General features: G+C 70.2%; 2 protein-coding genes across 2 annotated transcripts; one reads left to right on the forward strand and one right to left on the reverse strand.

The window, feature by feature from the left end:
* Positions 1-149: 149 nt before the first annotated feature.
* Positions 150-14,245, forward strand: SCRIB (scribble planar cell polarity protein; the record flags this gene model as incomplete). The annotated part of the gene is made up of 37 exons (XM_081110873.1): positions 150-308; positions 1,349-1,466; positions 1,563-1,641; positions 1,715-1,804; positions 1,889-1,945; positions 2,021-2,084; positions 2,167-2,241; positions 2,306-2,450; positions 2,963-3,081; positions 3,298-3,497; positions 3,663-3,829; positions 3,908-4,038; positions 4,125-4,268; positions 4,855-5,010; positions 5,440-5,808; positions 6,365-6,427; positions 6,790-6,879; positions 7,329-7,406; positions 7,701-8,018; positions 8,101-8,181; positions 8,257-8,511; positions 8,744-8,854; positions 8,927-9,220; positions 9,303-9,488; positions 9,766-9,873; positions 9,955-10,002; positions 11,469-11,531; positions 11,891-11,974; positions 12,117-12,224; positions 12,326-12,485; positions 12,568-12,697; positions 12,792-12,977; positions 13,069-13,211; positions 13,287-13,324; positions 13,451-13,525; positions 13,731-13,782; positions 13,865-14,245. 37 exons carry the CDS (start codon positions 150-152, stop codon positions 14,008-14,010), a joined length of 4,890 nt encoding a protein of 1,629 aa, XP_080966999.1. The 3' UTR covers positions 14,011-14,245.
* A 205-nt stretch (positions 14,246-14,450) lies between these two features.
* IQANK1 (IQ motif and ankyrin repeat containing 1) lies at positions 14,451-23,168 on the reverse strand (the record flags this gene model as incomplete). The annotated part of the gene is made up of 13 exons (XM_081111077.1): positions 14,451-14,764; positions 14,834-14,968; positions 15,042-15,135; positions 15,235-15,343; positions 15,467-15,559; positions 15,687-15,741; positions 15,820-15,959; positions 17,347-17,472; positions 17,616-17,807; positions 17,948-18,112; positions 18,216-18,349; positions 21,538-21,977; positions 23,083-23,168. The coding sequence occupies 13 exons, from the start codon at positions 23,166-23,168 to the stop codon at positions 14,461-14,463; spliced, it is 2,073 nt and encodes a 690-aa protein (XP_080967203.1). The 3' UTR covers positions 14,451-14,460.
* Between the last annotated feature and the right edge of the window lie 1,411 nt (positions 23,169-24,579).

Raw genomic sequence — 24,579 nt, forward strand, 5'->3', positions numbered from 1 at the left:
AGCGTTCCGAGCGTTCCGGGCGCGGGCCGGGCCCAGCGCCGGGCAGCCCGGCCGCCCCCGCCCCTCCCGCCGCCCGCGACGCCGGGCGCTCATGCGGGCCCAGCCCCGACCCCCGCCCCTGCCCGCGCCCGCGCCGCGCCGCCCGCACCATGCTCAAGTGCATCCCGCTCTGGCGCTGCAACCGGCACGTGGAGTCGGTGGACAAGCGGCACTGCTCGCTGCAGGCCGTGCCCGAGGAGATCTACCGCTACAGCCGCAGCCTCGAGGAGCTGCTGCTCGACGCCAACCAGCTGCGCGAGCTGCCCAAGGTGAGCCGCGCTCGCAGGCCGGCCGGGCGGGCGGGGCGCCTGCACCGGCCCTGCTGGTTCTCACCGGCCGGAGCCCCACCCCGCCGGCCTCGCCCTCCTCGCCCCGCCGCCGGCACCAGGTGGCCGCGGTCATCAGGCGCCCGCCTGGGGGCGGGATGGTCACCGCGCCACGGGAGCCGCAGGGAAAGCCGGGGGAGCGACCGAGGAGGCAGATGCGGGCGAAGGTGAAAGTGAGCCCGGCCGTGCGGGCGCTCACTGGCGGGCGGCGCGGGGGGTGGGGCCGGGCTCTCGGGGCTGCTTCCCTCCTCCTCCCGGCCCGGGGAGGGGCAGGCAGCCCCCAGAAGGGGCTTGTCCTGGCAGCCCTGCCCTCTGTCCACCGCCCGCTGCTGTGTCCCTTCAGGTCTGCTTGTCCTCAAGGCTCCTCTGCAGCGAGGCTGGAGGAAGCGAGCGCCCGGCACTTCCTTTGTGGAGGCCGGTGCTGAGCGGCGGGCCGGGGCTGCGGGCCACAGAGGATGTGGCTCCCGTCTGCCGCGCACCAGGGCTGCTCGCAGGTCTTGTCCAGGTGCCCACGCTCCCTGCAGCCCCTGCACGCAGCTCCACGGGCACCGCGGCACTGCCGCCTCCGCTCCTCTCCCTGGGGGCTGGCGGGCTGGAGTGCAGCGGGGAAGCCACTGGAGGGCTCACCTGCAGGGGGGGTCACTCAGGTGGCAGGTGGAGACCCCCAGGAACACGGGGTAGGAAGCAGGGACCCGCCAGGGCTCTGATGAGATTGGGAAGTGTGAGGCGAGGTGCAGCCGGGAGCAGGGACCGCGTACCACATCTGAGGTGACAGGAAGGGACCCGGTGTCAGCCGTGTGTGTGTGTGTGTGTGTGTGTGTGTGTGTGTGTGTTTCCGCCTTGCTGTCCTGCTGCAGACGGGCAGGTGCAGGACCTGGGCTCCTGTGTGGCCGAAGCAGGCAGAGGCCAGGGGACTTCTGCGTCTACTCTGCAGGGGCCTTAGGTCCAGAGCTTGCCCCCCTGACCTCACCCCCTGCCCACAGCCCTTCTTTCGGCTGCTGAACCTGCGCAAGCTGGGCCTGAGTGACAACGAGATCCAGCGTCTGCCCCCCGAGGTGGCCAACTTCATGCAGCTGGTGGAGCTGGACGTGTCGCGGAACGGTGCGGGCCCGGGCGGTGGGGTGGCGTCTGTGGGTGGCAGGAGGTCGGGGAGCTCCTGGAGGCCGTGGCGTCCCTGGTGACCCCCTCCTGTCACAGACATCCCCGAGATCCCCGAGAGCATCAAGTTCTGCAAGGCCCTGGAGATTGCGGACTTCAGCGGGAACCCTCTGTCCCGGTGAGTGGTGGCTGTGGTGGGACGCGGGCCCCCGCCCTGGCCCGCACGTCTGAAGCCCCCGTCCTCCGTGTAGGCTCCCCGAGGGCTTCACTCAGCTGCGCAGCCTGGCCCACCTGGCTCTGAACGACGTGTCCTTGCAGGCGCTGCCCGGCGACATGGGCAAGTGAGTGCCCTTCGCTGGGGCCTTGGCTCGCCCTGCTGCCCCCCCCCCCAGTCCCTCCCTCACGCCCACCGGCCTCTCTTTCAGCCTCGCCAACCTGGTGACTCTGGAACTCCGGGAGAACCTGCTCAAGTCCCTGCCTGCGTGAGTGGCCAGGTGCCCGCGGGGGGCAGCTCGGGCTGGACACCTGAAACGAAAGTTGCTCTGTTTCCCGTGCAGGTCCCTGTCTTTCCTGGTCAAGCTGGAACAGCTGGATCTGGGAGGCAACGACCTGGAAGTGCTGGTGCGGAGGGCGGGGCGCTGGGGCAGGGCAGGGCGGCCAGGCTGTAGGCGAGCCTTGGTGACTCCTGCCCCTGTTCCCACAGCCTGACACCCTGGGCGCCCTGCCCAACCTGCGGGAGCTGTGGCTGGACCGGAACCAGCTGTCGGCACTGCCGCCGGTGAGTGAGGGGGAGCCGCCCCGCCCCTGGCCCAGCCGGTGCCCTGACCCTCCACCGCCCTCAGGAGCTCGGGAACCTGCGGCGCCTGGTGTGCCTGGACGTGTCGGAGAACCGGCTGGAGGCGCTGCCCACGGAGCTGGGGGGGCTGGCGCTGCTCACGGACCTGCTGCTGTCCCAGAACCTGCTGCAGCGGCTCCCAGATGGCATCGGTCAGTCCTGCTGGGCGCTGGGCTGCGGTCGGGGGCGTGGCTGCGAGGGGCCCCCCTGAGGCACTTGGTGCTGAGTGGGGACGATGGCCTAGGCCAGGGGTGGGCAAACTTTTTGACTCGAGGGCCACAATGGGTTCTTAAACTGGACCGGAGGGCCGGAACAAAAGCATGGATGGAGTGTCTGTGTGAACTAATATAAATTCAAAGTAAACATCGTTACATAAAAGGGTACCGTCTTTTTTTTTTTTTTTTTTTTTTTTTTTTTTTTTTTTTTTTTTTTTTTTTAGTTTTAGTTTTATTCATTTCAAACGGGCGGGATCCGGCCCGCGGGCCGTAGTTTGCCCACGGCTGGCCTAGAGGGTGGCGACCCGCAGAGCGGCGGCTCGTCTCCAGGGCTGAGGCGTGGAGGATGCCGGGGGTCGGGAGAGGCAGGGCAGGGGCAGGCTGTCTCCACTGAGTGGGCGCCTGGTCCCCAACCCACTGGCCCTGTCACCACGACGCCCCAACACCAGGTCAGCTGAAGCAGCTGTCCATCCTGAAGGTGGACCAGAACCGCCTGAGCGAGGTGACCGAGGCCATCGGGGGCTGCGAGAACCTGTCTGAGCTGATCCTCACCGAGAACCTGCTGACGGTAGGCCCGGCCCCGCGGCTGCGCCCTGCTCTGTAGGTCCCAGAGTCAGCGGGGAGCGGAGACAGGGGATCCCCAGGCGGGCAGAGCAGGTGCCGGCTTGGATGGGAGGCAGTGGGAGGGGGAGAGGCCAGACCCCGTGAGCGACGGCCCCAGGGCTGTGTCCCTCCTCATCCCAGTGCGCTTCTGCCGACCTCTGACCCTTCCCACCCCCGCCAGGCTCTACCCCACTCCCTCGGGAAGCTGACCAAGCTGACCAACCTCAACGTGGACCGGAACCGCCTGGAGGTGCTGCCACCTGAGATCGGGGGCTGTGCAGCCCTCAGCGTCTTGTCCTTGAGGGACAACCGCCTGGCCATCCTGCCGCCTGAGCTCGCCCACACGGCCGAACTGCATGTGCTGGACGTGGCCGGGAACCGGTGAGAGCCCACAGCCCTGTGCCTGAGCTGACCGTGCCCCTAGCCTGACTGTCCCCCCCCCACAGGCTGACCATGCCCCCCCCGGGCTGACCATACCCCCCCCAGGCTGACCATACCCCCCCCGGGCTGACCATACCCCCCGGGCTGACTGTGTGCGGCCCCCAGGCTGCAGAGTCTGCCGTTCGCGCTCACCCACCTCAACCTCAAGGCCCTGTGGCTGGCAGAGAACCAGGCGCAGCCCATGCTCCGGTTCCAGACGGAGGACGATGCCCAGACCGGCGAGAAGGTGCTCACCTGCTACCTGCTGCCCCAGCAGCCCCCGCCCAGCCTCGGTAGGTTGCTGCCATGGGCGGGAGACCCCGCGTGGGTGTGGCCGGGGGCCAGGCTGAGTGAGCTGTGCCGCTCCCCAGAGGACCCCGGGCCGCGGAGCAGCCCCTCCGAGAGCTGGAGTGACGCCCCCCTCAGCCGCGTCAGCGTCATCAAGTTTCTGGGGGCCCCCGTGAGCGACGAGGATGCTGAGGAAGCCGCCGCCGAGAAGCGGGTATGGGGGGACGTGGTCCCTGGGCCAGGGGCCTGCTCCCCACCCCCTGACCCTGCACTGCCCACCCCTCACCCCTGTGCCCGCAGGGACTGCAGCGCCGGGCCACGCCCCACCCCAGCGAGCTCAAGGTGATGAAGAGGGGCGTGGAGGAGCGGCGTGGCGAAGCCTGCAGGCCTGGCCCCCGGCCACCCTCGCCCTCGCCCTCGCCCTCGCCCTCGCCCTCGGAGGAGGTGCCTATGGGGCACAGGGCGGGAGGGCCGGCGTTCATCTTTCTGGGTGTGGGGCTCTGAGGGCCCAAGGCGGGCAGAGCTGGGGAGGGTGGGAAGTGCAGGGGTGCTGGGCGGGGTGGGGAGCAGTGCAGGTGTATGGGCAGGAGCGGGACGACCAGCCCTGTCTGCGGTGGCGCAGGGAGAGGTCTGGGTCGTGGGGTAGCACAGCCCTTTGAGTGCCCACCCAGCAGGCACAGGTGTTACCAGCTGCTGTGAAGGGTGCTGGGGCCCTGGGAGGGCTTGGGTGCTCTGGACCCCTGGGCCCCCCCCTGGCCTCGACGCTGCCGCACCCGCTGGGCGCTGAGGCTGCGTCCTCCTGGGAGCTGGTTCTGTGCTGCTCTTCTGACTTTCGGGGGGACGTGAGGGCTGTGCCTGAGGCGGTGGCTCCGGGTGCCCACAGTCCCCTTTGGAGGCCGTGCAGCTTCCCTGGGGCACAGGGTGGCTGAGAGCTGAGCACTCGGCCAAGCCGGGCACCTCCGAGGGGCTGGGGCAGAAGCTGGGGCAGGCGAGGGGCTGACCCGCGCAGTCTGACCGGCGGCCTCTGCAGGAGAGGAGGCTGAGCACCGGGTCCGGCCTGAGTGAGGATGCGCCTCTGCCCACCAGCCCTGCAGCCCAGGGGGAGCCTGAGGGCCTAACGGCCGAGGCAGAGGGCCCACGCCCGCCGGCCACCCCGGAGGAGGCCGAGGAGGAGGCCTACGAGGAGGTGAGGCCGCCTGGGAGGCCACATGCCTGGGAGGGGACTGCTTACCGCCCCCTCCACTCAGGTGCCTGCAGGACCATTGGGGAGCGGGGGCAGGATCACACAGGAGGGCTCTCTGAGCTCTACAGGGCAGGGGGGCCGGGGTGAGGGTCTCCCCCACAGCTGCCTGGGTGCTGCCCTCCCACGGTCACCCAGGCCGATCCCTGTGGACTGTCCCCCCAGACCTTTCCCTGGTCCTGACATGCTCCCTGCCTCCGACTCCCCAAGTCCTGCACGGGGGGAGGGAGGAGCCCCCAGGCTGTGTGCCCCCGGCCGCGTCCCCCCCCTCGATCTCCACGCAGGGAGCCTCCAGCCCCGTCTGCTGCCTCCTGTGCTGGGCAGCCCTGGCTCCTGGGGCAGGAGGGGGGCCGCCCTCACGCTGGCCCCCCGCAGCCCACAGTGCGGTTTGCGGAGGACACCCTGCTGCTGCCGCCCGCGGAAGACGGCGAGAGGGAGGAGGGGCCCCTGGAGGCCCCCTGGGCCCTGCCTGGGCGGCAGCGGCTCACCCGCAAGGACACGCCTCACTACAAGAAGCAGTTCAAGGTCTCCAAGCTGCCCCAGCCCGAGGCCGTCGTGGCCCTGCTGCAGGGGATGCAGCCGGATGGCGAGGGCCCCGCGGGGCTGGGCGGCTGGCACAACGGCCCGCACACGCCCTGGGCTCCGCCGGCCGAGGACGAGGGCGCCGAGGAGGAGGCAGTGGTGGCGGAGGAGGAGGAGGAGGAGGAGAAGGAGGAGGCTGTGGCCTCGCTGCCCTCTGTCAAGGTGCGTCTCACCCGTTCACACCTGACCCGGCTGCCGCCGAGGCGGCAGTGTCCCTGTTTGTTGCCAAGTGGCCAGGTCTGTGCCGGCGCCGGTCTCCGCAGGCGCGGTGGCAGCCCTGGCTCAGTGGAGGGACCCGCTCCCAGGGCTGGACGCCACCACCTCCGGGCTGGGCCCAGAGGCCCCTCCTGCGCCCGGTGGCCCCCCGGCTGCCCCAGCTGCTCTGCCTTCCCGGCCGCCTCGGGCTGGGCTTTCCCGCTGCCCTTCCTCTGGCCTCAGGCTCTCCTGGCCCACATGGTCCTGCCTGCTCTCTGGGGTGCCCTGTGCCCACAGCACCCCGTTTCTGACATCTCTGTCATCCTGCCCTGTGCTCGAGCATGCCGTGGTCGCTGAGGGGGCTCGAAGGTCGAACTGAGACGCCCGGCCCAGCCCTCGGGGCCCAGCACGCGGGGCGGCTGCGGGCTTGTGGGGCTTGTGGGGCTTCCTCCTGCTGCTGCGGTGGGCCGGAGGTGGCGGGCCGGGCGCTCACCCGCATGCCTCGCTGGTCCTGTCCTGACAGGGGGTGTCGTTTGACCAGGCCCATAACCTGCTGATAGAGCCCGCTCGCATTGAGGAGGAAGAGGTCTGTACTGCCTGCTCCGCCCGCTGCTGCGCTCGCCTCCAGGGCTGCGGGCTCACGCGCCTCCTCCCGCTCCTGCCCCGCCCCCACCCAGAGGAGCCCTGCCCGCCACCCTGTCCCTGAGGGGCCCGCTGGCCTCTGGCCCCGGGGACGGGTGGGGGGTCTCGGCAGGTGCAGGCATTTCCTGCCAGCCACCCGCCTGCAGGGCCTTGGCCCTCATCACCCACCGGCCCTCAGCTGCCACACTGCCCAGGAACGTCCACCTCTTCCGGCTTCTCTCGTGCCTGAACCCGTGGCAGCGGTGCCAGCGCAGAGGCCAGGGCCGCCCTTGCCCTCCCTGAACCCGGCGTGTCTCTCGTTTCCAGCTAACGCTGACCATCGTGCGGCAGACGGGCGGCCTGGGCATCAGCATTGCAGGTGGCAAAGGCTCCACCCCCTACAAGGGAGACGATGAGGTGAGTGCCTCTACCACCACCCTTGGCCCTGGCCCCGGGGCACATCCTAACCCAGGCTGGTTCTTCCCACCTGTTTACTGATTTCAGAGGGAGAGGGACGCCAGTGCTGAGAGTCACAGGTAACGCTCAGCCACTGAGCCACGCCCGGCCGGGCACGGCTTGCTTTTCGATGGGCGCTGCCCTCGAACCTGCCTCCCTGCCCCAGGAGACCTGCCTTCCGGCTGCCCGCCCAGCCCCTCCCCGAGCACTGACCGCTGATCCGGGACTGAACTCGGGCTTTGGATCTAGTCTGAGGGCACTCACCTGCAGCCGGGGCCTTGGCCTGGTTTAGGTCGATAACTTCCTGGAGGTGGACCCGTAGGTCAGGGGACCGCAGTGGCTCGCGCTCAGCCTGGGGCTGCGGGGCCTCCCTGGTGCCGCCCTCGGCTCAGCTCGCGCTCACCCTCCAGGGCGTATTCATCTCTCGGGTGTCGGAGGAGGGCCCCGCGGCCCGGGCTGGAGTCCGAGTGGGGGACAAGCTCCTGGAGGTGAGTCGTGGCCTCGGAGGGTCCACCCCGCCCCACACAGGCCGCCCCTCGGGGTCTGGGGCTCCCAGCACCAGGCCTGGGCGAAGGGAGGCTCAGGAGACCAAGGCAGGGCCTCGGGACACAGGTGTGGGCGGCAGGAGGGCCTCGCCGCTCCCTTCAGCCGGCACGTGTCCTGGTCCTGGGGCTGCACAGACGGGAAGGGGACCCGCCAGGAGCCTGTGACCCGTCCCCGCCCCCCGTCCACGGAGGGCGTGAGGGCCCTGGCGTGGCCGGCTCTGACGGCTGCGTCCACAGGTGAACGGCGTGGCCCTGCACAGCGCCGAGCACCACCAGGCCGTGGAGGCGCTGCGGGGGGCGGGCACCACCGTGCAGATGCGGCTGTGGCGAGAGCGCATGGTGGAGCCCGAGAACGCGGTCACCCTCACCGCCCTGCGGCCTGAGGACGACTACAGCCCCCGGGAGCGGCGGGGTGCCGGTCCGCGCCTGCCCCCGCCCGAGACCCCCGGGCCCCCCCGGCGGCGCCACGTGGCCTGCCTGGTGCGCAGCGAGAAGGGGCTGGGCTTCAGCATCGCCGGCGGGAAAGGCTCCACGCCCTACCGGGCCGGCGACACGGTGAGCGGGCGCAGGGGCGGGCACGGGGGCCAGGACCTCCACCCTGTGTTCCTGCGGCACAGCTGCCTCCCTCCCCCCACAGGGCATCTTCATCTCCCGGATCGCCGAGGGGGGCGCTGCCCACCGGGCGGGCACTCTGCAGGTCGGCGACCGTGTCCTCTCGGTGAGTCAGGTCGTGGGCTCCCCGGTGCACCCTCATCGTCACCCGCTGGGTCTCCTAACAGCCGCTCCCTCGCAGATCAACGGGGTGGACGTGACGGAGGCCAGGCACGACCACGCCGTCTCCCTGCTGACCGCCGCCTCCCCCACCATCGCCCTGCTGCTGGAGCGGGAGGCGGGGGGCCCCCTTTCTCCCAGCCCCCCGCCTCACTCCCCTGTGCCCCCCGCTGCTGCCCCCACCACTGTGGTCACTGCCACCCCCGCGGGTCCTGGGCCTCTGCGGCTGGCCCCCAGCCTGCTTGCCACTGCCCTGGAGGGGCCCTATCCCGTGGAGGTGAGACCTCACCCCCCACACACACAGCACCCACGTAGTCTGCACCCCAGCAGCCGAGGCGGGAGGTGGGTGCTCAGCCCCAGGATGCCGGGCTCTGGCCGAGTGCAGCGTCCTCTCCCCGTGGGCCCCCCCGACACCTGGTGCCACTGCCCTGGCCTTGCCCTCGGGCTGGAGGGGAGCCCCCTCAGCTGCTGACAGGCTGGCCCACCCCTCACGCCCTCGCTTCCCCCAGGAGATCTGCCTGCCGAGGGCGGGGGGCCCACTGGGGCTCAGCGTTGTTGGGGGCTCCGACCACTCCAGCCACCCGTTTGGCGCCCAAGAGCCCGGCGTGTTCATCTCCAAGGTAGGAGGGCCCCGGCCCCTGCAGGGTGGGCACCGGGCCTGCGCGCTGAGCGCCCCCGCCTCCCTCTCGCAGGTGCTCCCTCGGGGCCTGGCTGCACGGAGTGGCCTTCGGGTCGGGGACCGCATCCTCGCCGTGAACGGGCAGGACGTGCGGGAGGCCACGCACCAGGAGGCCGTCACTGCCCTGCTGCGGCCCTGCCTGGAGCTGGTCCTGCTGGTGCGGAGGGACCCGCCGCCCCCGGGCCTGCGGGAGCTCTGCATCCAGAAGGCGCCCGGAGAGAAGCTGGGCATCAGCATCCGCGGGGGCGCCAAGGGCCACGCCGGGAACCCCTGCGACCCCACTGACGAGGGCATCTTCATCTCCAAGGTGAGGGCCTGCCCGCCGGGCGCTGGGGCGGGCGAGCGGCCGGGGTGGCCAGTCCTGAGGCGCAGGCCTGGTGTCCCGGCAGGTGAGCCCCGCGGGAGCTGCCGGGCGCGATGGCCGCCTGCACGTGGGGCTGCGGCTGCTGGAGGTGAACCAGCAGAGCCTGCTGGGCCTCACGCATGCCGAAGCTGTGCAGCTGCTGCGCAGCGCGGGCGACACCCTCACCGTGCTCGTCTGCGACGGCTTCGACACCAGCGCCGCCCCCGCCGAGGTCAGTGCCGGCACCTGCGGGTGAGGAGCTGCCCGGGGCCAGGGGGAGCTGTGGGCACGACAAGCGCCGGGCCACGGTCTGGGCCACCATCTGGGCCACCGTCTGGGCCACGGTCTGGGCCGCCTGCTCCTGGCGTGTGGGGGCTTCTAGAGCCGCTGCGGGCCCCTCAGAGGCAGAGCCTCCCGTGTCACCACGGATGTGGCCGTGGTCGTGTCCTGGGCCAGCAGTGCTGCCCGTCACCCAGGGACGGCCCCACACACGTGTCCTCGCCCCCTAGGTGTCCCCGGGAGTCATCGCCAACCCCTTTGCTGGCATCGGCCGCCGGAACAGCCTGGAGAGCGTCTCCTCCATCGACCGGGAGCTGAGCCCTGAAGGCCCCACCAAGGTCAGCGCCGCCTGCGGCCGGCAGCCCAGGGCCGGGGAGCCGGAGGCCGCAGGTCCTGACCGCCGTCTGCTCTGCTCCCAGGAGAAGGAGCTGCCTGGACAGATGCCGCAGTTGGGGCCGGAGGCCACGGTGAGTGCTGGGCCGTTGCCGCCTGCGCACGGGCCCGGCTCTGAGCTCCGGCAGCGGGTCCTCCCTGAGAGGGACACAGCCCAGGGGAGCGGGCAGCGTGTCCCAGACCCCGCTCCACGGTCCTCAAAGCTGCCGCCCGCGCTCCATCCCAGACACGGCCCCTCCTTAGCACTGTGTCCGCTCGTTCTCAGGGCTGCAGCCCAGAGAGCCTGAAGCTGGCCGGCCACGCCCCAGCGGCGGGCCCAGCGCTGGCGTGTGCACAGGGTCGGTGCCTCCCGTGAAACCTGTGCTGTGGCCACTGCCCACCTGCTTGTTGGTCCCGTCCCTGCCTTCACTTCCTCCCTTCACTTGAGACCCCGAAGGGCAGAGCTGGGTGGGACCGCAGGTTCCTGTCCCAGGGCCAGGCTGAGACCGCGGGAGGCCCTTGCCGGAGCGGGTGGGGCCAGGGGAACCCGGGTCGGGGCCCATAGGCTGGAGCTCCGCCGCCCGGCCTGGCACGGTCCAGTCCCCCATCACTGAGCCAACCCGTGTGGCTGTGCGGCTGTGACTCCTTATACCTGGGGACGGAGGTGGGGCGCCTGCGAAGGCCCTGGGACTCTCAGAGCAGTTGGTGGAGGGAGCCTGAGCCCCTTGCAGACAGAGGGGCCCCCCACGGCTCTGGGCAGGGCAGAGGCCCCTGGGGGCCACCGGAGCGCTCAGTCCTGGTGGGATCGGCACAAGCTGCCACATGGAGGACAGGCTGGAGCAGCTGCCAGGAGCCGTGGAGGCCGGGCTGGGGGAGGCTGAGCCGACAGCTGGGCGGGGGCGGGCGGGGACGCTGGGCAGGATGGGCAGCCGGTCTGGCTCCTCCCCAAGAGCATAAATAGCCCCCGAGGCCGTGTCCAGCCAGCGCCACTGGGGCCCCGGAGGACCGTGAGTGGTGACGGGTGGCACCGGGGGCAGGGAGACGGGCTGAGGGAGCATCGCCTAGTGCCAGCCCTCGGCCAGGAACAGCCAGGAGCAGGAGGCCCCAGGGCAGGTGGGGCCGTGTCCTCCGACCGCAGGGCACGCTGTGGGCCGGCTGGGGTGGGCCTCCTGCCGCCAGTGCCGTTGAGACCCCAGGAGGGCAGCTGTGGGGCAGCACACGGCCCCGCCCCGGCCCTACTCTGTCCTGTGTCCTCTCGGTCTGTCCGTCCCCACCTCTCGTGAAGCTCCAGACCACCCACTGCCACAGACACCTGGGGGGCGGCGGGCAGAGCAGAGGCCAAGCCCTCTGTTCCCAGCATCGTGGGGGCGGGGAGCCTGGGGGAGAAGCCTTGGCGCTGGCCGCACAGTCCAGGCCCATCTGGGGGCCCCCTTGGGCTGTGATTGGGTCAGGGAGCTGAGGACCAGCGTCTGCACCAGGCAGGCACCCCACTCCCCAACTCCTGTGGGCCCCCCACCCTGCCTGACCCTCCCCCCACTCACCCGGCTCCTGGCTCCTCCAGGTACCAACTGGGGCAGCTGGAGGGAAGATGGCGGACACTCCTCGCTCCCCCGGCCTCCAGCAGGTGAGTGCCGCCCGCCGGGAGAGGTGCCGTGTCCTGCGCCTTGGCCTCCAGGAAGTGGGGCAGGGGGCAGCACCTACCAGGTGCATCTGTCGTTCTGGGAGGGCTCAACCCACGCACCTTCTTGGCCAGACCCGACTGGCAGTGGAGCAGGGAGCTCCTGGGGCCTTGGGGCTGGTGGTCATGGCCTCCTCCCTGCACCTGGGCCCACCTGGCCCTGCCGCCCTCCCCGCTCCTGGTGCTGCTGCACGTGGACCTGAGCACCGGCCTGCTCCCACCTTGGCTCCATCTCTCTTTCCCCTCCACCCCCCCATCCCTGACCTGAACCCTTGGTTCCTCCCTCTGGACCCTGCCCTTTGCAGACAAAACCCGGGGTGATCCAGCCACTGGCTCAGGCCTGGCCAAGGGGCTCCCCGGCCCCCAGGGACAGAGGCAATTCCTGCTCTGTGAGTGCCCTGACCCGCGGGCCGGGGGTGGAGGTCGGAGCTCAGAGTGAGCAGCTGTGGGCCGGCCGGCTGGGTGGTGGGGTGGGTGGTGGCTGGAGCCCAGACAGCTGTCCCAGCACAGCTCAGGAGAGCCTTCCCCCAGCCCCCCTCCCCGCCCTCTCCGGACGAGCTGCCCTCCGATGTGAAGCGAGCCTACCGGACCTTCGCTGCTGTGCCGGGCCCGCACCCCGCCCAGGACCCAGCTGCCCAAGTATGTGTGGTGCCGGCCCTCCCGCCCCAGCCCCAGCCGCGCCGCCTGTGGGGTGGGTGGGGTGCAAACTGAGGAAGCCTGGCTCAGACCCCTCTCTGCAGCCCTGCACGCCCGGCCCCGCCGCCTCCCCGGAGCAGCTGTCCTTCCGCGAGCGGCAGAAGTATTTTGAGTTGGAGGTGCGGGTGCCCCAAGCCGAGGGCCCCCCCAAGCGCGTGTCCCTGGTGGGAGCCGACGACCTGCGGAAGATGCAGGAGGAAGAAGGTGAGCTGGAAGCTAGCGGCGTGGGGTGGTGCAGGGGCTGGGCGCCCCCACCCATCTGATCCGCGTCACCCCCCCGCCCCAGCCCGGAAGCTGCAGCAGAGGAGGGCGCAGGTGCTGCGGGCGGCGGCTGATGCGGAGCTGGCGGACGGGGAGGCCCCGGACAGCGAGGAGCCAGAGGACGAGCCTCCCTGGGCTGGCGCCCCCGCTGCAGGGTGAGGCCTGGAGGGGCCAGTGCCTACTGTCCCCGCCCCCGCTCCCGGCGCCAGCGCCCGCCCACCTGGCCCTCTGTCCTTCCCCCCGGCCCAGGCTGGTCCCGGCGTCCCCGTCCCCCCTGGGAAGCAGCGCTCCGGTGCGAACGGCCAAGGCTGAACGGCGCCATCAGGAGCGGCTGCGTGTGCAGAGCCCGGAGCTGCCGGTGCCCGAGCGGGCCCTGTCCCCCGCGGAGCGCCGCGCGCTGGAGGCTGAGAAGCGAGCGCTGTGGAGGGCGGCCAGGTGAGGCCCCGCCCCTGCTGCCCCGCCCACCGGCCCCCACCGCTGCCCCGCCCACCGCTGCCCCGCCCACCCGCCTCCCGCTCCTTCGCAGGATGAAGTCCCTGGAGCAGGACGCCCTCCGCGCACAGATGGTTCTCAGCAAGTCCCAGGACGGCCGGAGCAAGCGGGGGCCCCTGGAGCGGCTGGCCGAGGCCCCTTCGCCCGCGCCCACCCCATCACCCACCCCCCTGGAAGGTCCGTGTGCCCGAGGGGAGTCAGGCTTGGCCTGCGGTGCGGGCCTCTCCCAACACCCGTTTCTTGTCCCCCCAGACCTCGGCCCCCTGACCAGCACCTCCCCGGGACGTCTGGTGAGGACCAGCTGCCTCCCCTTCCCCGCCCCCGGCCCTGCAGCGAGGGCGGGGTCCAGGCTGCACCCCCCACCCTCTTCTCAGCTCTCTGCCTCTGCCTCTCTCCCCTCATGCTGTCCTCTCAAGGCCTTGTCTGGGAGGAAGTTCGACTACAGGGTGTTCGCCGCCCTGCCTTCTTCCAGGCCTGTCTATGACATGCAGGTACCAGGCGCCTGGCCCCTGTGGACAGGCCGTAGCTGCTGCCACCTCCGCCTGGGCCTCCCCCGCCCTGTCCTGCCTCCAGCACCTTCCCTGTCTCTCTCTGGGGCCAGACCTGCTCCTTGGGTGTGGGACCTCCCCACCCAGGTTCCTTGGGTGGTTTCAGGACGGTCTGGGCAGAGCCTGACACAGCCCTTTCCCCACACAGTCCCCAGATTTTGCAGAGGAACTGAGGTCCCTGGAGCCATCTCCCAGCCCTGGTGAGTTGCCAGGCCCAGTGGGGGCGGGGGTGCTCGGGCCCCTGGCCCCTCCCTCACTCCCTCCCCTGTCTCTGCCCACCAGGCCTGCAGGAGGAGGATGGAGAGGTGGCCTTGGTGCTTCTGGGCAGGCCCTCACCGGACGCCGTGGGCCCCGAGGACATGGCCCTGTGCAGCAGCCGCCGCCCCCTGCGGCCAGGGCGGCGAGGCCTGGGCCCAGTGCCCTCCTAGAGGGGTGGGTCCCTTCCCCGGACTTGGGGTGGGGGCCCTGCCAGCACCAACACCACCCTTGCCCCAAGTCTTTTAACCTGGGTGTTAGCATTTTAGAGACCCCTCAGGAGTTCTGGCCTCCGACTAACAGCTCCCTCCCCAGCCAGGACCTCTTGGCAAGACTGTAACTAGTGATGTTTGTACAACCAAAGACTCTATTTTGTGGTTTAAGGAAAATAAAATTGACTACGTTTTACCTTCTGGCTGCCTGTCTACACACCCACACCCACCCCTTCTGCCCTCCAAGGCTGGGGCCCCTGGGGCGGGTCCCCGAGCTCCCCGTCTCCCCCACACTCTGCTGCTCCTGGAGGGACTGGTTGGGCTCCCACTGGCCAGGCGTCTGGACCGCGCACGGCTCCCTCCCGCTCGGGCGCAGGCACAGCGGTGGTCCAGGGCTTGGCTTTATTGGTGCTAAAGGCCTCCGCTGGGCAGCTGGACCTGCACCGGGAGCAGGACCTGCAACTGCTCAGCTGGGGGCCACCGAACCTGGGTGACAAAGAAGAGGCGGAACTGCCCCAGGCGGGACTCCTGGAACTGGGTGGGGCCGTACTCCGGCCCGTCCGTGGGCCTCAGCAGCGACAGGTACCGGTCCTGCTCCAGCAGCCTGCGGCTCAGCAGCTCCTGCGCCAGGCCCTGCTGCACCGCCTCCAGCTGCCGCTGCACCGCGGGGAACAGGTCCACCTCCCGCAGGTCGAACACCAGCGGCTTCCCGTACCTGGGGGGCGGGGCGAGCGGTGAGGTGGAACGGGGCGGACCCCGGGTGCCCCAGCTCCCACCGCCTCACCTGAGTGCCCCCAGAAGCGCCAACCGAATCCTCTCGGGCTGCATGTGGTCTGGGTTCACCGTGTCCACGTAGTTGGTGTCCTGGTAGCGCAGGAAAGTGGCCGCCTGGCCTGAGGGATCGATGACAAGAGGCCACCTGGGGGCGGCCATCCGGTCACCGCTGTTGCCCGAACCCTCAGCTTGGCCCTCGCCCAAGCCGGGCCACTGACCGGCCGTCGGCGCGGATGCGGTCACCCACGTCCTTCATTAGCACGTCGTGCAGCTCGGTGACCTGGCACTTCAGCCCCGGCAACTCCTCCTCCCCTGCGGGGACAGAAGGGGGGCAACCGGAGCTCCCCCGCGGGTGCCCTCCCTGGGCCTGGCCTCTCCAGCCTCCAGCCTCCAGCCTCCAGCCCCGCCCACCCTCCTGGGTCTGCTCCCGCAGCTCCAGCCTCGCCAGGGCCAGCGTCTCCTCCGCCTTCTGGGCCTCCTGCCGCAGCCAGTCCACCTGAGCTTCCGCGTCCTTGACGGCCTGGGGGAGGGGGGCGGAGGGGCACACGAGCTCGGAGCGCCGCTCCCAAGGCCCCGCCCCCAAAGCTGGAGGGCCGCGTTTGGGAGGGAAGACAAGCCCATCCTCCCGGAGGGCGGGTCCCACCTGCAGCGTGAGCTCCGTCTTGCCCGCGCCCCTCCGCTCGCACTTGTCGTGCGCGGTGATCCTGCGGTTGAGCTCGCAGTAGGCCTGATGCAGCTGCGGGAGGGCGGCGCAGGCTGACCCGGGGCTCAGGCCATCGGCCCTGCAGGTCCCCCTCAGCTCCCCTCCCAGCCGCTCCTCTCCCCGCCGGCCCCCCGCCCCCGCCCTCCCAGGCGGCGCTCACCTCCTTGCGGCACTGCTGCTGCTCCTTGGCCAGCTGTTGCACTTGGAGGTTCAGGCTGCGGTGGGAGGGAACAGCCGGGTCTGAGCATCTCCTCGGGGGCTCGTGGCTGGGGGGCCTCCTCCCGCAGGCGCACCGCTTGGTCTCCGCCTCCCGGTGCTGCTCGGCCTCCTGGGCCCGGCGCTGCCGCTCCGCCTCCATGTTCTGGAGCATGGCCTCCGTGAGGCTCACGTCCCAGGCCTGCAGCACGCTGGCCACGGCGTCCAGCGAGGCCACCTAGCGGCGGGGTCCTGTCAGGGGCTGGTTCTATGCAGCCTGGGAGAGCATGCTGTACTGTTCATTTAATTTATATATAAAATACATATATTTTTAATTGATTTCAGAGAGGAAGAGAGGGAGATAGAAACAGCAATGATGAGAGAGAATCATTGATGGGCTGCCACCTGCACGAGGCCCACTGGGGCTTGAGCCCACAACCTGGGCATGTGTCCTGACCAGGAATCAAACCACAACCTCCCAGGTCATAAGTCTATGCTCAGCCACGGAGCCACACGGGCCGGGCAGGTTCAAAACAATTTTGGGTCTCTTTTCTGTGACAACCAAGATGTATGACACTGGAGAACAGAGCTGTGGACTCAACACGGTGCCTGCTTTCCCAGAACCTTCTGTCAACAGCAGCAGTGTGTGTATCGATGGAGGGATGGATGTTTGCATTAACTATAAATTGTAATGATAGGTTATAGAGTAATTATAGATCAGGGTGGTTCACGATGGCCGAGAGGGTGGAAGATGTCGTGCTGAGTGCACGGACTGGCACCTTGTGAACAAGGGGCTGCGGGGTAGGCGGGTCACTGCACCACCTGTGTCACTGCTGTCATTTGGGATTGGTTTGCTCTTCGCTGTGGGTATATGTTCCTGTTGCCTCGCAGTCATTTTATTAAACTTTTACTTGGAAACAATGACAGTTTTCTGGGAAGTGGCGGTGATAGTAGGGTTCCCGCGTGCCCTTAGCAAGTCTCCCACAGGATGGCTCTCACGCACCGCATCCGTGCGCGCCTGTGTGTGTGTGTGTGTGTGTGTGTGTGTGTCACCAGCCGTGTGCACCCACCACCACCGTCACCATCCAGAGTTCCTTTGGGTCGCGCCCCTGTCACGTCCCCGCTCCCCCTTCTCCTCAGGGGGCCGGGCCCTTTGCCCTCCGGGCCTCCTTCCTTTTGTGGAGCCAGAAGCTCCGTCCCTGATAGTAAAGAGAGGAGTGGAGGGCCCAGGGGCGGAAGGGGGGCAGCCTGGAAAGGCAACCTGGGGGCACCCTGGGCCTGGGTCCCCCCCGCTGAGCAAAGGCCTGGGGCCCCCGCTGGGAGACAGAGCACTTGGATGGAGGTGGCCTGCGTGCAAGTCAGAGTCGCTTAAAGAAGTGAAGGACGTGGGCCCGGCCGTGGCTCAGCGGCTGAGGGACCCGAAGTGGCAGGTTTGATTGCCGGTCAGGTTGCAGGCTCCATCCCCAGTGTGGGGCGCGCAGGAGGCAGCCGATCAATGATTCTCTCATTGACGTTTCTACCGCTCTCTCTCTCTCCCTTCCTCTCTAAAAATCAATAAAAATGTTTTTTTTTAAAAAAAAAAAAGCGAGGCCACCAGTCCCAGCCCGTGGGGAAGGCGCTCCCACCTGCACCGGGGTGCTCCCGTCGTCCGCGTACACCCGGGGATCGGCTCCCAGCCTCAGGAGCACCTCCACGGCCTCCAGGTGGCCCCCGAAGGCGGCTCTGTACAGCGGCGTCCGCCCAAAGGCGCCCTGCGGAAGGCCGCCCTGAGCCACGCGCCGCCGGCACCGCCGCCCACCGCCCGCCCCGGCCCCGCCCCGGCCCCGCCCCGGCCCCGCCCCCGGCCCGGCCCGGCCCCGCCCCCGCCCCGCCCCGGCCCCGCCCCGGCGCCCACCTTGCAGTTGGGGCTCGCGCCCTGCTCCGCCAGCAGCTGGATGGCCCGGGGCTGCCCGCCCACGGCCGCCTCGGACAGCGGCGTGTTCCCGCCCGAGTCTTCGCACTCCAGCAGGGCCACGCGCCGCTGCCGCCGCCGCGCCAGGCCCGCCTCATCGTGGCCCACGCCCTCGCGCGTCAGCACCTCCTCCACCTGCGCCCACATCAGCTCGGGTCACCTTCGGACCCCGCCCCGCGCGCCCCCCGCCCCGCGCGCCCTCGCCCCGCGCGCCCCCCGCCCCGCGCGCCCTCGCCCCGCGCGCCCCCCGCCCCGCGCGCCCCCGCCCTGCGCGCCTCTCGCAGGACAGCCACGATCTCCCCCAGGTTCCCGTCGAAGGCTGCGTCCAGCAGGCGCTCCTGGCGCCTTCGCTCCTCCTGCCGCCGCCGCTCTGCCTCTGCCTCCGCCTCCCGCCGGCGCCGCACCAGCTCCCGCTCGCGGCGCACCAGGGCCAGGAAGGCCTGCGGGGTGGGTGGGGGGGAGCCCTGTGGTCATGGCGCCCAGCCCCGAGGTCATGGCCCCCAACCCCGAGGTCATGAGTCGGTGCCCGGAGCCGGGCCGGACCTCTCTCTGCAGCTTCTCCATCTGCTCCAGGTACTCCCCGTGCTTCTGCTGCCGGAGGGCCAGCTCCTTCCTCGCCAGGCGCCGTCGGAAGGCGCACTGGATGACGGTGGCCGCCTGGTCCTCCCGGGTTGGCCCTGGGTGGGGAACCAGCTGTGGGTCCAGGGCCCCTAACCCTAACCCTGCCGGCCTCCCTGAAGGGCACATGTTCTAAATCCACACGCCCAGCCAGAGCAGCCTGGCCACAGGCCACCGGCCACCCGCAGAGCCAGCAGGAGGGGAAGACCCAGGTCTGGGCAGGAAGTCCAGGCGGTCCCATCCCAGACAGCGGGAGCCCCCAGCCCCCTGAGCCTCTAGCCCCGGGAAGACGTTGGTTGGAAACCAAGGAAAGGTGAAAAAATGGCCTCAGGCAGGGACAGACCCCAGGGGACTGCACCCCTAAGACACTGGGCACCGCCCCAGCTGCAGGTCCGCCCCTGCTGTGCCCGGCCCACCCGGAGCCAGGCCAACCTCGGGCATTCGAGCCTTTAGGAAACCAACAGCCAGGCCCTGGCGTGGGCTCGGTTGGTTGGAGCGTCGTCCCGAGCACTGAAAGGTCTCGGGTTCGATTCCCAGTTGTGGGCTGATCCCCGCGGGACACGTTCGGGAAGGCGACCAATCAGTGTGCCCCTCACATCGCCGTGGCCCCCGCGCGCGCGCGCTCTCTCCCCCTCTGAAAAGTCAGCACATGCTCAGGTGAGGATTTTAAAAATAAAAGCAACAGTCAGGACGTCACAGACCTCTGCGTGCCCCGTCCTCCGGTCAGGGTCAGGGTCAGGCTCCCTATCCGGGCCTCGGGGGCAAAGGTGACGGGCGCTGCTGGGGGTCCGGCCACGAGACCGGCTGCTCCGCAGAGAACAGACTAAGCACGCGGCGCGGAGGCCAGGAAGAGCCGACGGGTCCGGCGTGGGCGGGGCTGCCGGGAACACACCGTGGGTCCCGGGGAGCAGCCGCGGGGAAGGGGGTGCGCTGGGGTTGGAGCAGCGGAGGAGGGTTCGGGGGATCCGGCTGTGGAGGCCGCGGGGGGCAGACGGGCGGCTGAGCGGGAGGGGGGGCTCCCGTCCCTGGTGCCTCCCGAGGGCGGCTCCTGCCACTGGAGGGCGACAGACCCAGAGCCGACACCAGGACTCCCCTGTTCCGGGTGGAAAGAGGGCGCTGGAGGGTGAAGGGAGGCGGCTCCCCGAGAGGCCGCACCCCTGGGAGGGACCGGTGCCACCTGCCCAGCCCAGGCCTCACGGAAAAGCAGGGGCCGGGACGGGGGAGCAGGGAGGACAAGGCTCCCCACTTGCTACTGGGAGGGACTTGCTCGCCCATGAGCCCATTCAGGCATTCACACACATGCACGCTCACACGCATGCCTACGCATGTACACGTGCGCACACGCACAGATACATGTGCTCACACATCACACATACGTGCACACTCTCGCGCGAGCACATGTACATGCTCTCTCACATGCACGCTCGTGCATGTACACGTGCACATACACACATGCACACCCACACGGGTGCACACACATGCACACACGCAGACCACACGACAGCAGCCTGGACAGCCCGCCCTGAGTCCTCCCGTCCTCACTGGTGGGGGCGGCCCTGGGGGCGTGGGCTCTCAGCTGCGGGGCCCCTTCGCCCACCGGCCAGTCTTCCTCCATAACTGGCGGCTCTCCCCTGGCTTTCGGGGGGGGGGGGGGCGGGGAGGGCGTCAGTGAGGTTGGTGTGTGGACCCATCCCACCCCCTCAGCCTCGGGAGGTGTTTACGGGCCTCCTGTGGGCAGCTGTGTCCTGCTTGTTAGGGGCACCCGACCGTGCAGCAGCTTTAACGAGCGACCAGGCCGCCGCGTCCATGCAGCACATACAGGGGGTGGCAGCGCCAACAATGCCCCAGGCAGGACTGCCCTGCCCCTGGCCCTGCAGCCGGGCTCTGGGGAGCCAGGAGTGGCCATGCCTCAGGGGGCACCCGCTGCCCGCCTCCCCTCAACCCTGCCCCAGCCAGGGCCACTGCCCTCCAGAGCCCCTTCCCCCTTCCTGTGTCCCCCCCCGCCCCCCCACCCCCCCACCCTGCGCTCAGGTTTGGTGGCTGCAGTCTGTCTCCCCGTCTCAGGGCAAAGGCCGAGGGGGTTGGGGGTGGGGTGTGGGCAGGGCTGCGCCAGGCAAACCAGTCAGGCCGGTGTGGCAGAGCTGCTGGGACGGGCCCTGGGCGTGCGGGTGAGTCAGCGGCCCCAGGCTGGGGAAACGCTGGGGTGGAAGCCGTGGGGAGCCCCCTCCCGACAGGAAGCGCAGGGGACGCAGGAACATAGGCCCGCGTCCCCCCAAACAAAGGCTGGGGAGCTCCTCAGGGCCCCGTGTCGGTGGCAGGGCAGCCACACCCCCAACCAGGACAGCGGAGCTCCTGCACCCCTGCACCCCAGGTGGGCGGGGCCTCCTGCTGCCCATCTCAGGCCACTGGGTGGAGCCTTTCCAGGCCCAGGATCTGCCTCCAGCCACCGGGCAGCCGGCCCGAGAGCATCCGGGCCGGGCAGAGGTCTGTCCTCCCCGCAGGGCAGGGCGCTGGCAGCTGGGGGGGTGGGGGTGGGGGGCGTGCTCAGCGTGGCCCGGCCCGCGTCCCCCCGCTGGTCCGGTCGGATGGTCTGTGGCCAGTGAGGGCCTTGGCCGGGCGGATGGTCAGTCGCAGGGATGCAGCGCCCGGCCCGCTGGGCTGGAGTTTGAGCCCCAAGACCAGGGCTGGGATGGGGTGGGGGTGCCCGCCCAGGGCAGGACTCGACTCGCCCTGCACCAGCCGCGGTCTGGCTGCCGAGTCACCTCCTCCGGCTCCTCTCAGCCGCCCTCCCCGTCTGGCCAGCGAGGCCCGTGGCCCGTAAAGTCCTGCGCCCTGTGTCAGCGCCTTAGTCAGCCTCCGCGCGGTGAGCCGCGGCTGCGAGTCCCTATAAACTCCCCGCGTGGCCCGGCCCCCGAGTCGCCCGCGAGGCCCACAGGCAGAGCCAGGGCTGGGGCTGTGGCACCGTGGGCACCAGCCAAGGGGCAGGGCGGGCACAGGGCAGCCGCCTCAGGGGGCCCACTGTCGTCTCCCGGGCCCCCTCTGGGCCCCCAGCATCCAGGGCCCCTGGGAGCCAACGCCGGATCCGGACCATGTCTGGACGACGGAGCCGAGCGCGAAAGCCCCGCGCCAGGAGGGCGGGCCGGGCACAGCAGGCTCCAGGGCAGCAGGGCCCTGAGGCCGAGCCCCCGCCCCCCGACGCAGGGGGCCCTCTGGACGAGACAGGGGTGGCCCTTGCGGGGCACGTGACCGGCAGCCAGCCAGCTCCCCCGGGGCATCCCCAGGTGGCCAGGCCAGAGCAGCCACAGGCAGCGGAGAGGCCAGTGCCGGCTGCTGCTCCGGGGTCCGAGCTGGTACCAGTCCCCGCGGCGGACATGGAGGACGGCCGGCCGGGGGGCCGCACGCGCAGCCTGGGCGCCGAGCTGCTGAGGCTCCACGAGGTCCAGCTGTGCCTGGCCCAGGAGCAGCAGCTGCTGGCGGACCGCCGACGGCAGGTCCAGCTGCAGATGCAGCTGTGGCAGGAGGAGCAGCTGTGGCGGGAGCAGCTGTGGCAGGAGGAGCAGCTGTGGCTGCAGCAGTTGCAGGAGGAGCAGGCCTGGGTGCGCATGGAGGGGCTGGAGCTGGCCATGGCCCTGGAGCAGCTCCAGAGCGAGGGCCTTGAGGTGCTGCAGACCCAAGGCCAGGTAAGGCCTGGAGGGGCACGTGGGTGGCGGAGGCACCGACAGTGGGGGGGGGGGGGGTGTTGAGCGTGCCAGCGACCCACAGGCACCTGCAGAGGGCTGGGAGGCCGGCCGGCTGCGGGACACCGGTGGACCTGTTTCCACATTTGCAACGTGAGGCTGATGCCCACTGCACGGGGCACGGGAAGGCCCGGCGACAGCATGCCCTCTCAGGCCATGCTGGTCAGGTAGGGGTGCCCAGGCAGGGCACTTGTTCAGGGGAACTGAGGCAGAGGTGTTCCTGTAGAGGCTGCAGGCACCTGGCCAGGTGCTGTCCAGGGCAGGGTTGGGGGGAGAGGGTGGCAGCCAGGTGGACAGCCAGCAGGTCACCGCCCCCAGCGCAGCTCCCTGGCGCACCTGCCCGCCTGTTTACTGCCGTGCGCGTCCCAGGCTTGACCGCGGAAGCAGCCAGCGGCGCCTGAGCCCAGCATCCTCGTTCCGGGACAGCGGCTGCCTCCACCACGCTGGGGCCATTTGGGGGAACCAGGGTCCAACCCCCACGTGGCCTGGGGAGCAGGCGCCACCATCCAGCCAGGTCTAGGGCCTCGGGGCCCCTGGGGTCCCAGGGCGTCGGCAGGCCCACTCCCAGCAGAAGAGGTGCCCCTGGGAAGCAGGGCAAGCCCCCTCTTAGCCAGCACTTCCCCCTCAGGCCCAGGCTGGGGGACCTGGAGCAGCAGCCTGGAAGGGGTGAGTGTGGTGACAGAGAAGACAGGCTCAGAGAAGGGGAGTGGCAGCCAGCGGGGTGGGAATGGCCTAGGGGTCCTTCCTGACCCAGCAGGACTGGGCCCGGGACCAGCTGTCGCCATGCAGCCTGGACGTGGAGCAGGGGGTCAGAGTGGACACAGGCTTAGTCGGTCACTTGCCAACATGGATGCAAACCCTGCTCCGTTCCAGAACTTGTTTCCCAGCTCCCTGCCTCCTCGGAACACGGCCCCCGGGCCCCTGACACCGCCCCAGGGCCTGGAGTGGACACCTGAGCTCTGAGCCCTCAGTCTACCACCCCACCCCTAGCTCAGAGGAGAGGGTCTCACAAGTGAGGGTCTGAGGGGGGCCTGGAGGTTGGGAGGGGCACTCACTCACCAGCAGCGGCTCTGGGCTTGGCCCCCCGGGGGGATGGCCGCTTCCCGGACGCTGCTCTGGGGCCCCCCTTCTTACTGCTCATCCTCCTGAGGGCGGGTAGGGGAGGTCAGGGAGGGGTGTCAGGGTGGCAGGGGCCGTGGACGCACACTGCACCCGCCTGCCCTGGTGATTGGCGTGTGAGCCGCACGTGGGTGGGATGCCTAGCAAGGTCACCTGGCCACAGCTCATCCCCCTCGCCCCCCCCTCCCCCCCCCCCCCCCGCCCCCTGCACCCTGGCTCCATCCTCTGGGCCCAGGCCCGGACCAAAACCCCCGGGGTGGGGTGTCCCGTCCCCATCGCTCTGCTCAAACCACTGGGCGGCCAGCAGGCCGAGCTCTGTCTAAGGCACAGCGGCGCCCAGGCTGCTTCTGTCCGGGCCTGGAAGCCACGCCTCTCTCCCTAGTCTGCTCCGCTGACCCCAAAGTTCCTGTCTTTTTCTGGGACACCCCCTACCCCAGGCTGGTCTGACCCACGCCCGCGGGCTCCGGTGGGGAGCTGCTGAGTGTTTGGGGACAGGATGATCCTGGGACAACGGGGACTGGTGGAGAGGGGTGGGGGGAAGGCGGCTGAGACCGGCAGAAAGCGGCCCAGGCACAGTGACAGGGAGGGGAGGTGGCGGGGACCTGGGGGGCTCTGAGTGTCTGGGGGGACGCTGGCAGGACTGAGGTTCCTCGGGCAGCTAAGGTCGTCTGTGTGCGTGCAGAGGTGCTGCGGGGTGTGAACGGGGTCCCCCGTCCCGTGTGGTCAGTACTTGCAGGATCCCTGGTGTCGGGGGGACGCAGTGTTGCTGTGGGGTCTTATCTGTGTGCCGAGTTCTGCGGGGGTCATTGCGTGGGGTCCCCTGTTGGTGTGGGGACTGTGGGGGTGCCTGGCCGATGGGCACGTGCGGGACTTGGTGTGCAGGTAGGGCTCCGGTTGTGCGGGTGCAGGTGCCCGCGGGTCCCGTGTGCGTGGAGAGGGCTGGTATGTGCAAGGGTGCCCTGTCCGTGTGGGAGCGCACCACACCTGAGCCTGTGGCCGCGGGGCCAGGAGTGGGGGCGCGGATGGTGTAGGTGTGGGGGCCATTTCTGTGGCGAGGGGTCCCCTGTGTGCGGGGCTCCCTCTCGCTGCGGCACTCAGGGCCCCGGTTCCTGCAGGATCAGCGTGTGCGGGGAGGGGGGCGCGGGGTGCTCCCGGGGCCCGGGTCCAGCCTCGATCCCGGATCCGCGCGGCACCGCAGCCTCACCGGCCTCACCTGCCTCCCCAGCGCCCCAGCCTCAGCCAGACCGGAAGCTCCGCCCCCCGCGTCGGGCGGACCCGTTGCCTAGCGACCGAGCTGGACCGTCCCCGCCGCCTCGACTTCCGGGGCGAGGGTGAGGGGTCAGATGTGGGCACCGCGCGCCCTCGGTGGCCTGATGGGGGCGCGGGATTCCGGCAGCCGCCGCGCGCGGGGCGCGGGGCCCCGGGGCGCGGGG

This window comes from Myotis nattereri (genome assembly GCF_964212035.1).
Source record: "Myotis nattereri genome assembly, chromosome: 17".
Classification (NCBI taxonomy): Eukaryota; Metazoa; Chordata; class Mammalia; order Chiroptera; family Vespertilionidae; genus Myotis; species Myotis nattereri.